The sequence below is a fragment of the Helicoverpa zea genome, chromosome 24 (assembly GCF_022581195.2).
Source record: "Helicoverpa zea isolate HzStark_Cry1AcR chromosome 24, ilHelZeax1.1, whole genome shotgun sequence".
In the NCBI taxonomy this organism is placed as follows: domain Eukaryota; kingdom Metazoa; phylum Arthropoda; class Insecta; order Lepidoptera; family Noctuidae; genus Helicoverpa; species Helicoverpa zea.
Window position 1 is genome coordinate 2616315 of NC_061475.1, and position 16658 is coordinate 2632972.

The window sequence follows — 16658 nt, forward strand, 5'->3', positions numbered from 1 at the left end:
CAATAATTTCTTAATTATTTTCTCTTGTCTTACCAATTTGACATTACAATTGTATATCATAGAATTATCATTCTAAATTGTAATCAATATTATCAATATCAATTTAATATTTCATATTCGGCAAGAGAGGTGATACAAACTATTTTGAAGCGAAAATCGATATTTTGATAATCCCTCCCTTGCTTCTATAATTCTAAACTATACTTATCTAACTTAATCTTTAAGAGGTTATTCCATAAATATTATGGAATTTATCTTCTAGATAATGTTACTACAATTTTGTGCAATTATTTTTAAATAGGTAGTGCCAAAATATCGTACATACTTCCTTTTATGCAATGACGAAAACGATACTATAGTTCGGCCATTCAGAGAATGCGTTCCTGACACGTCGCGATTGAACTGACGACGTAACTACATTCATTGATTATTGATATAATAATGTTGTTTTAATGCTCCTCAATTGTTAAAACGGTAAACAACCAGCAAAAATATTTTTATCGTAACTGCAACGCAAGTAAATCGCTGTTAGTATCGTTCAATCGCGACGTGTCAGGAACGCATTCTCTGAATGGCCGAACTATAGCAATATACATTTCAATGTAACTAAAAATGCGTTGCGTCATACTTTTATCAAACTTGATAACTATCGTCATATTGGCTTTTTTTACGTATCTAAACCCCGACTTTACACTTGTAATTGCTTACAAAAAATACGTGGGTAGTTTCCGTTAGTTGTAAGAAGTTCTGAAAAAATTGTCGGTATAGACGACTTACAAAGCGGTTTTACATTTGTAAATGCCTCGTAAGTGAATTACGTAAGTAAAGCAAGTGTAAATACGGACTAATACTAAATGAGTCTTCTTAAGTTGTCGTTTAGAAACTTATGCCCATTTCCACCAACAAATACCTAAATTTAGGGATCCCCTAAGAGCATTTAGGGAACACTTAATACGAATTTCGTTTTCACCTAAGTTTAAGTGTCCCTTATAACCTTTATTATTGGGGGAGCCCCTTTTTCTAAGTGACACTTAGGGAAAGAGATTGTTGGTGAAAACGGGCATTACTCTCAAGTCAGTGCTTGGAACATCTAGCACAAATTATAATATAACAGAAAAACATAAGTAGATCAGAAAGTAAGAAATAACCACAGTATAAAAGCTTGCAAGCAATTTTGTATGAGTTACTATTAGTTTTGTTGTTTGCACACTTTAATCCCCGACTGAAAAAGGGGGTTATAAGATGAATCAAGGTATGTGATAAACTGATACTTGATATTTCAGACGTAGTTTGATCGGGCTGGTTTTAGCAAAAACTTTTGAACAGTCGTTTGGTTCAAAAGTTATGAGTTGTTTAATGAAAAGTGCCTATAATTCCTTCTTTATTGTCGGGGGTTTACATATTCAATTTACTTGTATAAGGTATGAAAAGACTGCATGATAGTGTAAGGAAAAGAGCTTGGATTAAGGAAAGTGAGACTAAATATAAGATTAAATATAATTTTAATGTTATTTTTATAATAGCTAATTATATTTTTACATGTTTACGCTTTAGTCATTATTAATTTAAGCGAAGTGTTTACTAAACGAAATAATATGCTGAATAAATTGTAGTTAATGTTGTTTTTATGATGTAATGTTTTGATACATTTGTAATCATTAATTTAATCTTAATAGAATTTTGAGTTTTAATATAATCGAGATGTGTATTGTTCGTTTAGTGAGTGATGAAGCGAGTTATTAATATATTTTGTTGTGAGCACGTTGTTTATAGTTTGTTGTAATGTTATCAGTGCAATTTGGAAATTCACGAAGCTTCGTGATCCGAGCATAGTTCAAATGAGCGTTTAGTTAGCTTACGGAATAGTTATGTTATGAAATAAGCCAGTAAATTGATAAATAAATTGAAATCAATCAAGTTTGTAAAATATCGCATTAATTGGCTTCAGTTTTTGTAAGTTATCAATCTGTACAAAACATTGTCCCTACAAAGTTAAAACATATTTGACTAGAAACTAAATATTTGTATTTAGCAAGAAGTGCCTGGGAGTCTAATGACGTCACTGGCTTTACATGCGTCCGTTGTGTAAGCGTAATTTTAATAAAAACGTTCCAATTTGAAATATTTCGGTGTTTTATTTTATATTAGATTTTGCCCCCGACTTTCACCCGATCTCCGAGGGAATTAATTTCGCGCACCCGGAAAGCCATCTCTCTCCAGTTTGCAGCGTACGGTATACACACATGTAGGCAAATAAAACACATACTTTGAAAAAAAATCAACTTTTATTTACAACGTAATTCGGCCAAAATTTTATTATGCTTGCGAGGATTTTTAAAAACCTTATCGAAATTACTATTTTTTTAACAATACACCAATTATATGTTCAAGTAAACACAAATTGCGTGTATTATATTGGTAAGAAACAAAGTTTACATAGTAGACGTATAATAAAATTAATGATATCTCTCTATACCAAAAATTCTATTACACTCAAAAAATATTTTTCAAATTAAAAAAAAATTATGTTTTTGACAAAAGTATCAAAATTGTTTTAAAAACTTACCCAAAACTAATGTGGCAGAATAATGTGATATGGCTGTATAAATCAGAAAAAAACAGATTTATGCATCATATAATATACATATATATTTTTACAATAATTTTTAGGACTCTAGACTGCAAGAAAGGAATCTTAACTTAAATAAATCTATGAAAACAAGCATATACTATGTACTACACCAGTTTAACGAATAGGGTAGTGTCCAGGGTCGAAATAATGAAATAATATTTAGTCCGCTTTTTAGATAATCAAAAAATATTGGATACGTATTTTTTCTTTTTTTAATTAAACATAAAATGACAAAGATAATACCCTTCAAAAATTAGGAGTGGGGGCCTTTTACGTCACAGTGTCCTGAAAATTGTAGCAACTTGTGACGTCACACTCAACTTTAACACGCTATATCTTAACAAGTTCTGATCCAATTTAAAAAAGAAAAAATACGTATCGCTTAATTTTGGACAATCTACAAGACGGACTAATTATTATTTTTTAGGAAACTAGCCTATTGTTACGCTCTTATAATCTCTCCCCATTTCAATCAGCAACTTATAACTTGATATCCATATAAACTAGTATTTGGTATTCAAGACGGTAAATCAGTATGTATTTGTATAAATAGATATCTTAGGTATCCATTATGAATACCTCATATTTGAGCTGGAAGTATTATGCTGAATTTTCTACCAAATATTTCTTGGTACTATCTTCCTTTAAGTATCTAGTGAATAATATGAAATCCCTTAAGAGTCTATTTAATCATGAAATTAATGTAGTTAAATGCAAATTCCATTGCTAGCATATCAAAAACAACAATAAATTTTACATTTTATACACATTTCTTTTGACAGCACACAGCAATATTAATTGCTAACAATGTACTCACATATACCTTCTAACGTTTATAGAAAAATACCTAATATCTATTCTGCGTATAAGGCCAAATATTTTTTACAAACATTTACAGATATATAATATATAACCACCTCTTATACTGTAACTTCACCACTATCAAATAACAATTTGCACACTATCCCACATACAATAGTTCAATACATTGTAAATGCACAGAAAACATTTTTTCCGGTATCAAACACGAGGTGTACTGGGCACACTGATCAGTTGGCAACATTGCCAATTTTGTACAAAACAATTTTCTATCACATCATTTGTTCTCCAACCGATTGTTGGAGGGCGTTGGGTGTCTCAGTAAGGTCTCAAGGGTAGGTCCCCCCCGTCCAAAAGGGTCTTTAGGGAACATAATCATATTGTTGACCCAGGTAAACGGTAATATTCTATTTTCTATGATATACCGCCATCTTTTGTTCTCGTGTATCAAGTCTTTGTAATTATCGCCTGAGACCACAACGCCATCGAATTCGGCAGCACACTGGAGTATGTACCTGCAATGAGGATTAAAATGGAGAGTTAAAATAAACATTGTTAAATAAGTTCTATAGTAATTACGTTAGTTAAAGTAAATACAGTTAATTATAAAGGGTCACCATCTATGGGATGTTGGTTGGGCTTCTTCCTGAGAAAATTTGCGATTTATGCCAAATATCCAGTTTTTTAAATGTTTGTCCGGGTTTGGCGAAATTCGAGATGGCAGCTCTACCCATGTCAAATCTGGCCCCACGTCGATGTACCCCTTTGCTCATATCTCGGAGACGGATTCCCTTTTGTGATTGGGCCAGTACGCCCATTGGAGTAAATTCGGGGATTATGGTACTTCTGAATTTATTCGCAGCTCCAAATCGTCAGAAAGCAAAATAACTTGACTTTTTTCACAACTTTCAACAAAATATACAAAAATATTGTTGCAATGCATACATATAAAAATTCACTGATGTCGCTTTTATGTGCTTTGAGTTTACAAATAAGGAAATACTGACCTGTCATCATATGGCACGCAAGTCTTGCCTTGTATCTCTCGCGACGGGGTGTACACAACTAAGCCTTGTCTCTCTAAAACGTCCAGTAGTTTAGGATCCGAACTCTTCCCAAATTTACATCTGTGAGTCAAAATTTTCTTTAAAAACTTAATGCTTGAGCAAAGCATTATTATTTATTGAACAAGAATGAATTACCTGAATCTAGGAACAAAGGCTTTTACAACATGGCCACGTTTCACAAAGTAATCTATACATATCTTTAAGCCTTCTACTGAAAACATTCTGCCTTTTAAGTGCCTGCAACATTTTAAAATGATTAAATTAATTCATGAGTTCTTTAGATCATAAAAAAACAGTTATTCGCGGAATGTACTTCTTACATACAAATTGCGATATCATAACTTTTGTTAAAAGAAAGAGCTTTGTATTTCAACTGGAGTATCGCGTACAGCTAACAAATAAAATAACTTTGTAAACACATATTAAGGTACATTTTAGCATGCAGTTTTTAAAATCGTTAAAGTCTGGTTCAAGTGTAAAAATGAAAGTAATATAGCAATTCGAGGGTTAAGAACTAGAGTAGCGTAAGGCCAAAATGACAACTTCTCAGGAGAGCCCGAAAACAACTCAAATTTACCTACTGTTATCTTATAGCCCTTTTTGTGTGGTAAATCTATAGTAGTTAGATATCTGATTTTTACTAATAATAAAACTTTATTTATCGGCTACAGAATAATGTAACTTTTTGGTCAATCAAAATATGGTTTCATTTTAATAAAATTTATTTTTCAAAAACTGGTTGACATATGTCATTTTAGCTCTTCCATAAATTAGTGCCATAGTAGCGTATCCCACCCTTACGTTTTTTTAGCAGGAAGAAAAATTACGGAAGCTTACGAAACAAGGACAGTAACGGTACTTTACGTTTATTTGGCACGAAACAAACTAAGCTTACATAATCAAACTTTCTGCGCTATTAACGTATGGCAAGATACATTATTTAAGCGATTACATTGAAGGCATATTTTGGTGTCTTATTCGCTCTGCAAATCGAGTTACGATCGTTGTGCTCGTAATTTTTTTGAGAAAATAATGTCAAGATTGTTGTAAGCAGAAACACTTCATTTTGGCAATAAACAAATATCTTTTTTTTATATACGTTATTGTTGTACTAAGCAATCAACACACTACATCGATCCAGTTTTTTGGCACATAAAAATATGGGGATTAAATAAACGAATGGTGAAAAAAATTTTTTTTTGTATTTTTGCCCTTACGCTACTCTAGTTCTTAACCCACGAATTGGTGATAGAACTTACTCCATAGCAACATTACTGCCATCGATAACAATCATTCGCAAGCCGGTACTGTTCTTCCGATCTCTGCTAGGATGGTATATGTTGCTGCCAATACTGTTCCGTGAAGTACTCTGCTTGGCCAACTCTGGAGTTTTCTCACCGAGTATAACCTCTTTAATGTATGCATCCTCATCAGTCCCTGTTCCTCGTGACGCCTGGAATAAACAATATTTTGATTAAATTTGAGACTGAGAAATAATAAAAAACTTAAATTCTTGAAGATATTGGAAATGCCAATTCCAGTTACTTTAAAGTGCAGCAAAAAAAGGTGTGTAGTAGCACAAAAAATGATGTTCTACTTCCTACTTATAGTAAGTCTTTATTTTTGATGATTGTTTTTTTTTTAGAGAAGTTCTCTTTCCATGTGATTTTTTTAGACAAAAGATTTTAGTAACAAATTTGTGGGTGGGTTAGATGCCAGTTCAGGTAAGTAACAATGTAAGTTTTCTAAGTATATCTTGGACACCAATGGCTGATAAAAAGGTCAAAGAAAACATCTTGAGGAATCCTGGACTATATAGTCTGAAATCACCACACCGCATTGAGCAAGTGTGGTGATTAATACTCAATCCTTCTCCGTGTGAGAGGAGGCCTGTGCCCAGCAGTGGGACGATAAAAAGGCTGTAACAGTAAAAAAACAGTAATAACAAATTTATACTCACACAATGTAAGCCAGGCTGCACATTACTCCCTAAGTCTGTACCACTCAATATCTTCCGCGTGATATAATCCAAAAGCTTGCCCTTTTCAGCAGCATTCAACTGTGCAATGCCAGTTGTTACCTTTTTAATCTGTTTCTTCTTTGCCTGCCTAGCATTCTGTATAACCGTTACATCAGAATCACCACTCATTGATAGGCTACCGCGAGACACAGAGACTACGGTACAATCCTGACTATCATTCGTAGTATTGCCAGTCTTTTCAACATCAATAACTGTTGTATTACCATTTGTTTTATTCTCACTATCAGCAGTTAAGTCTATCGTTAGATACGAGTCTCTATTAATTATTTTTGTTCTATTTTCATCTCTATTGTGTTCACTACCACTATGTCTGTCACTAGTTGTTGGGAAATTGTTAATAATAAGGTCTTGTAAAGTCTGGGTGTCTTTTTGAGCGATTGGTGTAGAACAATTTATGTTAGAGTTTTTTCTAGGCGGTGATATAACAATGCAGGAGTCGTCATTAGCTGTTACCTCATCATCTGTGATTTCGATAAAGCTGTCACATGTTTTTCTACTTTTGCTTGGAATTTCAGCTATACCAGACAGTGTGGCAGGACTCTTCCTCTTACGTGTCCTACTAGGACTGAACGAATCATTCTTAACTACAATAGTAAGGTTCCGGGGAGTGCTATCTAATGAGTTCTTTGTGTTGTCCAATGTTGTGTTTCTTGAACCAATGGATTCCTTTTGCATTTTTTGAAACAGTTTATGGATATTCTTTCTCACATGTTTATGATTTTTTTTCTTGATCTGTTCCATTTTGTAAGCACTCAATGCGAATTTGCCTCTTACTCTACCGGGGTGTGAATGTATGGAACATTCAGAATTCTTCTGAAATTATAAAGAAAAAGTATATTAATTGACATTTGTATAATTGGCATTGGCAACAGTCATAATTGCAAAACATGTAAACTGTGTGAACGAACACAAATGTAAACTTATGATGATGCAAGATGCAATAAAACATGTAAACTTAAAAAAATCCGCTCCTTAAAATTACCCACTGACCCAAAAGCATATTTTTAATATTAAGCTGATTAAAATTAGTATGTCACAAAGGATTTACTCATCGAAAACGGTTAATTCCGTTTTGTTTTGACCACTTAGTTGTTTACTAGAGCCACTTTGTAGAATATTCATTCAATTTTTTAGTGTCATGATAATAATTATGACTTTAAGACTTTAATGATGATTTGCATACGTGTAATAGATAAACAAAAATAATATATTTTAATATGGAACGCGCCCAGCAGTGCTGCACAACTGTTCTTTCCCAATAAATGAAGGTTAACACAAAAATATGATCCAACAATAATGGTTCACAGAAGCTCTTCACACAAAGCAGTTTCTCCTCTCCCAAAGCATCGCATGCTTAAATAAAACTGTAAATACATACTTTTACGATTGTAAATAAACAAAAAAAATATAGACGCAGATTGCGCAAAGGAACTTTTAACTAACAGAAAGTGACGCAGATGATGGCTTGCCCATAGTTGTAACGGGCGCTGTAAATTCACTAGATGTGTTACAACTAAAATTAAAATTCACTTTATTTTATTCAATGAGTGAACAAATGGAAAATCAAACCAATTCAATTTTCAAAATTTTGCCATAAAAAAGATGGCCGACACGAAACTTGGCCTTATGGCCGGACCACAGATTATTATTTTCACAGATACAAAATCATATCTCCCATCGATAACAAATCGGATACACACACTGAATACTTAAGAACTACTCGGAAACAGAAGCATGGCAGCGGCAGCGCTATTTTTATCCTATGGTTATTGTTAACTACCTATTAAATACTTCTGTTATAATTAACATTTTGTCAAAAACAGCTGCTGCAGTCACTCGATTCACTAACATTGCCACTATATATCAAATTTGGGAAAAATGGTCTGATGATAAGGTAGTCTGGAAGTGCCTGCTAGGTACCTGCTCATTACTTGCAATGTTTTGTGGCAGAACAGGAAGGCAATATATTCAGAAAAAAACAATGAAATAATACAACAGGGCCGTACTTAAAATGCTTTATTTACACATTATCTAATGAGTATTTAACGGTTACACTATTTCTTAAATTACATATTTTGCAACAAAACTAATTTAAGTATATGTAACATAGTATAGGTAGGTATTATAATTAAAATAATTTAATTGTTAAGTACTCTTCAAGCTTTATCACAAAACTGTTAAACACTAGCCTGCGTAACACTAAGCATCAAAATCTTATAACATTCAGGTTTAAATGCGTAGCATTTCAAAAAGAAGAAAAAATGTAAGTTTGTTTATATTAGTTAGCAACTAGCTAATACATTATGTATCTACCATTATGCAAAGTTAAAACTTTAATTTATTAAATACTGAGCAGTACTTTTTGTTTTACATTACAATAACTGACACAAACACTTGAGATTCTTATTACAACTTACTTACTCGAAACGCCTATTTTTTACTTGTAATATTAATATGATGATGAATTATCAATTAATTGAGATCTATAAAATTTTCTTAATAATGCCTTAAAAACGCCCTTACTTAAATTATAGACCGACTACTTTAGCGTCTAAAATAGATCAGCCTAGACCTAGAATAGTATAATTTTCAAAATTGTTTTTGGGATGATTTATATTAGGCCCTGCTGTGTCCGGGCTTTTACGAAATTCTAAAGACGAGCGTCGTTTGTGGCCCGGACGGGCCACGGATCATGCACTGTGTAATATAAACTGCTTCATACAAAATATATGTAACGTTTCACATCCGTTCCCCGTACGAGCCACGTATGTATACGGCACGCCCCGGACACGGCCCGGCCTAATATAAATCATCCCTTAATTGGCGGTCCACAAGGGACTTATTTGCAACTAAATGGTTTTCTTTTACTTGCAAATATTTAGAAAGGGATACAACATTTAAAACAGCAATTACTTATAGGATTCAGACCAGGTTGTATCACTACCATAAGACAACAAGAAAACGTACAATTTATATTGACGAGACGAGACCGAACGACTTAATACTATTTACAAGTGTAAACCTCCGTGGTTCTGACACAGGTGTTGCATTCTACTCTGCAGCACCAATGGAACTTGCAGCCACATCGTTCCTTCACGGTCACTCGTCGAGTGTTGTAGCCTCTACCGCAGCACATTAGCGCACATCCATCCATGCCTGATGATGTCCTGTTACATTCGCGGCCTGTTGTGCCGTGGGATCCCTGGTGGAAAGAAAATGGGTCGTCATCATTATCATCTTCCGAGCTAAGCGGTTTCCAGTCTAACCGGATTCAGCTGAGTAGGTACCAGTGTTTTACAAAGAGCGACTGCCCTGGCTGACCTCTGCAACCCAGTTATCTGGGCAACCCAATACCCCATGGTTACACTGGTGTCAGACTTACTGACTTCTGACTATCTACCCGTAACGACTGCCAAGGATGTTCAATGACAGCCGGGACCTACAGTTTAACGTGCCATCCAAAACAACACCACAGTATGTCAAAATCAGGCAAGCCGTTGAGGCTCTAGAGAGTGCACTTCAGAAATATAGGTACATACCTAATACATTAAAAAAAAATAACTTCCCTTCTGGAATCGAACAATCATACACAGATATACCTAATGAACATGCAACACAAGAATCCTATTAATTTGTAGTTGTTTTATGACCTGTTTCCCATTTAAGGAATAATTACAAACCAGACGTCAGTTTCTGCTGATGTATCAATGAGTAGGTAATGAAATTCCTCACATAATAAAACCAGTCACTGCAGATTGTAATAAGTGCAAATAGTTACAAAGTGCTACCTTCATATAATCGGTAACTAGATAACTGACCGTTTTAACTGTCCGTTTGACAAACTCGTAATTTGTAGTTTAGTAAAAGGAACCGGTAGTTTTGTAATTAATCGCTTTTACAATGTCATTTTACGATTACTTGGACGGTGGTTAATGATACGATTATTTACTTTTATGACGTACTGTGCAATTATGTTGGGATAAGCGTAACTTGGTGGGCTCGACTCAGTTTAAAGATTAAATTATAGTTCCGTGCCCACACATCTTTGAAGACTGGATTATGTTTAGGTATCTTATATAAAGCGTTCACTTTATGGCTAATAATGTTGATGTACTGTTTTGCTAGTAAAAGTCCATCAAATTTGGAACAACGCTTCTAATATCGCCTATAGCGGCTGTAACAAACATAATAAAAATATTTTTACAAACTGATTGCCATGAGCACCTATTTAAAATGTATAAAAAAACATATTTGACTATTCAATTCAACACTTTTGATTTTGTTAGATGAGGAAGTTTTCCAGCACTGTTAAAATAGGTTGAAGAATATATCTTATAAAAAGTAGCCTATTTGTTAATCCAGGGTACTTATCACCTGTCTACATAGGTACCAAATTTCAACTAAATCGGTCCAGCCGTTTTTGCGTAAAAGAGTAACAACCATACATCCATACATTCTCACAAATTTTCACATTTATAATATTAGTATGAAAGTATGAATATTAGTATGATTATACCAGTGTCTCATTCTTAACGCAGTAGTTAGGCGACTCCTCAAGGTAGACCAAGTCTTGGGCGGTGGGCAGCGTGTAATGAGGATTGCTCAGTCTCAGCTTGCCTCGCCGGGAAACCTTTACCTCGGTTGCACCTTCGTACTTGTCTTTCAGAAATTCACCTGTTAAAAAGAAGTGGAAATGTTAGGAAGAAAAGTAAGATTTAAAATAAAAAAGTACAATAAAATAGGCCTAGATTTTTAAACAATACGTTAACCCTATTTCTGTAAACAGGATTTACACTACACTTATCTAACCTTATTGTACATACCAACGTAGTTAATCAAAAACAATTCTTACAAAATCCGTCCCTGTGCACTCAATGAACATAATATTTAAACCAAATTACAAAATAGGTGCAACAGAGCTTTAAATAACAATAAATTAATTTAATTGCATTTTAAAACATATAATAAAGAGTCATAAGTATAATTTTGTTAATAAATAAACTAAATCGTGCGTTTAGTGACTAGTTCTTTGCGTCGGTGGGCGTATGATTTACGCGCCCACCCGCAAGATGGCGCGCCATCCATTTTGTTTTTATAATTATTATACAGGTGTATAATTTTCATAGACATAATATTAGTAAACAGGACTGCGCATATAAACCCAAAAAACGAGCCGAGTGAAACAGTTAGTACGGAGGCTGTCTGTCCCTTTCTAATAGGGTGACTATGAGATTAAGCTATGTGAGACAAATCCAAATTTGCTAAGATTATTAAACACAGATTAGTATTGAAGTTTTAACTTACGCAGTTTGTGACCTTAAGATACTAATAGAGGCTTTTTATAATTAGCGGAAATTAGCAGTATAAAAGCAGGAAGATTCGAAGTGAAGACTGTTTTTTTTGTATTTCTACTTCATATATAGACTGCTGAGCCATTTATGTCGCCTTTCTTCATTTTTTGGGAAGCTATAACAATAGTACAACAGTTTTAAAATCCATCACCCATATTTTGACTCGTTACAAGAATTCATGGGCACCCTAGTTGTTTGGTTTACGAAAATGTTATTATTAGCTAACCTGTGGAACGATATATTGCAACCACCATAGGATTCACTTTTGCAAGTAGAAACGCAACACTTTTTCACCATTTTAATAGTTTAAATTGATTTAATACAAAAAAAATAAACAAAATTTTAAATGCTGATTACGCGCCAAGAATGTTCAGGGTTACCGCTAGAAAATAAAAAAAAGCAAAATAAAAATTTATGTTGTTTATGTTTTAATAATAAATACGAATAAATTAATGCGATTGTTATTAATTTGTTGACTTACAATTGTTAAAATAAGATAAAAATATAAGTGATTCAATTGTTTTTGGGAAGACAAAACTTTTGATCACAACATTTTTTTATGCTGGCAAGGTGTTAGAAAGAGACAAACAGCCTCCGTTCGAACTATCCCTCTCGGCTCGGATTTGCCTCTGTGTATTATGCAACCAATTTAGTACCTTATTGCGTTAGAATAGAGTTCATTTTCGTAAATATATATTTTGAGCGTGCGCAATCTTGTTTAGTAATATTATATCTATGATAATTTTAGACTTGTAAATCTGTTTCCATGTTTGAATTACTTTACATCTTATTTATATGAGTAACAAGTTTTTGAAGTCATCCTATGAATTAACATGTTTTAATAAACAATTTTAAGGAATCTGATGGAAATACCTACCTACCCACATAATACCATTAATGAAAATGTAAACCTAGATATAAACATAAAACCTAAAAGTACACAAAGCAACATCGATGCTGATTAAAAAAAACATTCAAACACCCGAATTCAGAACTTCCTACATTTTGGGAAGTCGGTTAAAAATAATATTTCGTAATAAGAGGGCCACAAAAGCAAATTATTGCTAAACTCTCATAAAACTTCGTTTTCTATTTCATATTTTAACCTCAGAATTTTTAAGTCACGTTAAAAATAAAAGAATATTTACGGCCGCTTAAACTGGTGATTAGGAACTAAAGAGATCCAATTCCGTGTTTATGGGCTACCAAAGCTATAACTTGGACCGTAACATAACACAATATATTAACAGAAGTTCTCATTTCGAAAGAACAACGAAAGCAAAAAAGTAGAAAAACCGTAGAATATATTTTCGAGAGTTTCGTTAATTTAATTATCAGTGATATGCCTTTCATACCGATGTCGATCGACAATCTGACAAATATTTCAGAAGACCAGTTCTTAGGTATTTTTTTTTTTAAGTTTTTGAATCGATGTTTTTCTATAGTTAGGTACTAATGAGCGATGCAAATAGTCCTTCTGCACGTTATCTGTCATGGAAGATCGTATTGTTCTGGTTGTTTGTAATGCTTTATTTTATTATAGGTTTTAATTTTTATAGCGATGCGATTATTTATTGTTTTCGATAAACTTGTTACGGCTTCGGGTGGTCTAATTACACGATCTTCAGTGGTAAGAATAAAATTGTCGTAAATTTATTTAATGCGTCTTTCTAGTAGTAGATTTACTTAGTACCTACGGGTTTAGGACTTACGTTCATATCTATGGTTAATAGGTACTTTACTAATACCTAATGACCCCTTTCTCTGCATTAGACCAAATCGTTCTACGTTTATTCCCATAATGAACTTTGAGGCCAAGCAAAAATGAAACCCTTTTACGTGTGAGAAAATTCACACGATCTACAAAATTAATCTAGCGACAGAAAACAAAGCAATATTAATTATCACAATTAACACAATCCCGGTAGAACAATTAAAACTATCAAGCTAATATCGGGAGTATTAATTTGTGAAGTACCAGGGCGACAGCAGCACACAGGAAGTATAATGGTCACTCATTAAGTAGGAACGTTCGGATGTCCAAACAATGTGAACTCATTTGGCAAACGATTTGTTTAATAGAGTGTTAAGGAACTTGGTTTCCTGTTAAATGGCGGGAAGGTTTGTATACGACCACAATTAGTGATATTACCCTTTAGTTTATTATCTTGGGGTAGGTAAAATCATCTTTCCTTGTTCATGAATTAGGATTGATTTACTGCAAGCGTCGCAGTCATGCGTGTATCAAACCGTTTTGAAGTTAATTACAATGTCATTTTGTTTTTATGTTTTCCTGGTCCCACGCTTCCTTGACACAGGTAAAATGTCATTATATTCGGGCCACACTATAGTTCGGCCATTCAGAGAATGCGTTCCTGACACGTCGCGATTGAACTGACGACGTAACTACATTCATTGATTATTGATATAATAATGTTGTTTTAATGCTCCTCAATTGTTAAAACGGTAAACAACCAGCAAAAATATTTTTATCGTAACTGCAACGCCATTGCAAAGTTACGTCGTCAGTTCAATCGCGACGTGTCAGGAACGCATTCTCTGAATGGCCGAACTATAGGCGTAATGATTTAATGACGACATTGAAAAAATGGTAGAGATGACTTTATAATGTCGAAATATTCCCAGTGTCTGTCTGTTTTTGTTTAGAAAACAAATTACACAATTTAAAATGTTTAACGAATTAGGTACTGGTTTTGGTTCCTTCATTTCTAATCCCGATTGTGTACAGCTAGTACTTAAAATTGTAGGACAAGTAAGTAAAAAATATTCTAAATGCTATCTAGCCGTCCAAGAAGGCTTTAAACACTCACCACACAAAATATTAACTGCAGCTTTCATAAACCTTATCACTGACACAATAGAAGTCAATATCGCTTGAACAAACCGCAGCCCTTCTAACTCGTTCAGAAGTTACTCACCAATTTCCCTGAAGGTGGCTAGTTGCTGCCAGCACGTGATGAGACTGCAGGAACCAGACACGCCGTGACACTTGCAAGTTACACGGGATTTTGCTATCACCGCCTGTGGGACAATAAATTCGTGTTTTTGTTTTTTTATTAAAAACAAAAATAAAAAATTTCGAACAAATTAAAGTTGTTGGACTGTCTAAAATATTAAAAGGTAAGTTAGTTAGGTAAATTCTAAATACCTACTGATGGATAGAAGCAAGCAAGAAAATGAAAATTCTGTTTCTTGAATAGGTACCTATAGTCTGTTTTTTAATCTCGTAGACTAAACTGACATTACGAGTGTGGAGAGTTTATTGCAATTTTTAAATAGTGATGTGGCACAATCGAAACTTACCGCTGATAAAATCAAGTATCGTTTTTTACAATACGTTATCCTCAAATAATGTTTAGGTACTTATTGAAAACATTATTATTATTACATAATTTAATTACTGGCATTCGCGTTAATCTGATTCAGATAATGACTCCATGTCTGAGGAATATTCTGAATCATCAGTTTGTATGGTGTCAAGTTCCATAGTTGCCGTATTTCTTAAGTTTTGCCGTTTCGTAAGAGAAATGGGTTAAGATTGCCGTTTTAACGCGCACGGGAACAACACTGATGGTGTCTTATTTTTTTTTTGTTTAATTTAAAGGCATTGAAACATGGTCGGATTACACATGGCGTTGCGTGGTCAGATTTCCCTGGCAGTTTGTAGCACGTCGTGCAGCCGTGTGTGTGTAAATATATAACTTTGACTCAAAAATAAATTCGTCTATTATCGATAAAAAGTTACGATTCAACAAACCGGTATCGTAAGTACAACACTGTATAAAAAAGCTAGCAACATTATTTGTGAGTTTGACATTTTGCAAGTGTCAATTTAGTCTACGAGATTAAAAAACAGACTATACATAGATACAAAATACCCGCGGAAAAACAAATTACAGGTACCTCTGTTTTTTAATTCTTAATCTTTATGGAGATTATTTATTCTTGTAAGCCTTCCTACAACCCAATAATTTTGCATTAATACCTACCTCTAACAAAATACGCAAATAATTTTATGTACGCACATTTCAGAATTAGGTAGCATATCTATACAGCAACAAATACACACTCATAATACGCCACAATTTTACGACTATTGGTAACAGAGATATGAATAAAAACGCTATAACAAAAGCTTATTGTTGCCTAGTAAAATCGCAGTAAACGCGGCTATTATGGCAGCGTAGCATAAAGATGTCTCGAGAATGGCGGGTTTGCGAGAATCGCGAGTTACGTCCTATTAAGTTTATTGAGATTCGAACCACAAATGAGGCTAGGAAAACAGCGGTTTGCGATAATTTGCCCTGCCTATAAGTATGTTAGAATTCGGCGATGTAAAATTAAAATTATTTTTGTACAAATAAATGGTTTTCGTCCGGTTTCATCAGAAGAAGTCCTACTAATAATCGTAAGGCGTCGTCCTAATTGGCAGCGATCACGCGATGGCGCGATGCGTTTTTCATCTCACGATCTCACTTGCGAGGTTCCGAGGTTCAAATAGGACACTCTGATGAAATCTGTAGGTATGTTTGAACTCATCGCATGACGAGAACGCATCGCGTCATCGTGCGATCGCTGTCAATTGGGACGACGTCTTAGATGAAAAACGCATCGTACCATCGCGCGATCGCTGCCAATTAGGACGACGCCTAATGAACATTGCAATGCGATATCTCATAAGTATAAATATTATACTTAACTCATGATCCTCCCGCCCCTTTAACAAT

The 16658-nt window shown here is 34.0% G+C and overlaps 2 protein-coding genes across 3 annotated transcripts in view; both read right to left on the minus strand.

Annotated features, from left to right (window-relative positions):
* Positions 1–2266: 2266 nt before the first annotated feature.
* LOC124642281 lies at positions 2267–8207 on the minus strand. 2 transcript variants are annotated; one of them, XM_047180636.1, is made up of 7 exons: positions 8003–8207; positions 6479–7372; positions 5778–5971; positions 4654–4755; positions 4459–4578; positions 3073–3966; positions 2267–2755 (listed from the first exon to the last, which is right to left on the minus strand). In XM_047180636.1, exons 1-6 carry the CDS (start codon positions 8030–8032, stop codon positions 3729–3731), a joined length of 1578 nt encoding a protein of 525 aa, XP_047036592.1. In that variant the 5' UTR covers positions 8033–8207; the 3' UTR covers positions 2267–2755; positions 3073–3728. The 2 variants fall into 2 exon arrangements, with proteins under 2 accessions (XP_047036592.1, XP_047036593.1); XM_047180637.1 differs by having other exon boundaries at positions 7938–8206.
* A 351-nt stretch (positions 8208–8558) lies between these two features.
* Positions 8559–16658, minus strand: part of LOC124642327 (protein Wnt-5b-like) — a 41492-nt gene continuing 33392 nt past the window's right edge. Inside the window, exons 5-7 of the mRNA XM_047180712.1 lie at positions 14850–14952; positions 11076–11233; positions 8559–9761 (exon numbers count right to left, since the gene is read on the minus strand). Of these exons, the coding sequence (XP_047036668.1) occupies positions 9564–9761; positions 11076–11233; positions 14850–14952 (459 nt within the window). The 3' untranslated portion in view covers positions 8559–9563. The remainder of the gene's footprint in view (positions 9762–11075; positions 11234–14849; positions 14953–16658) is intronic.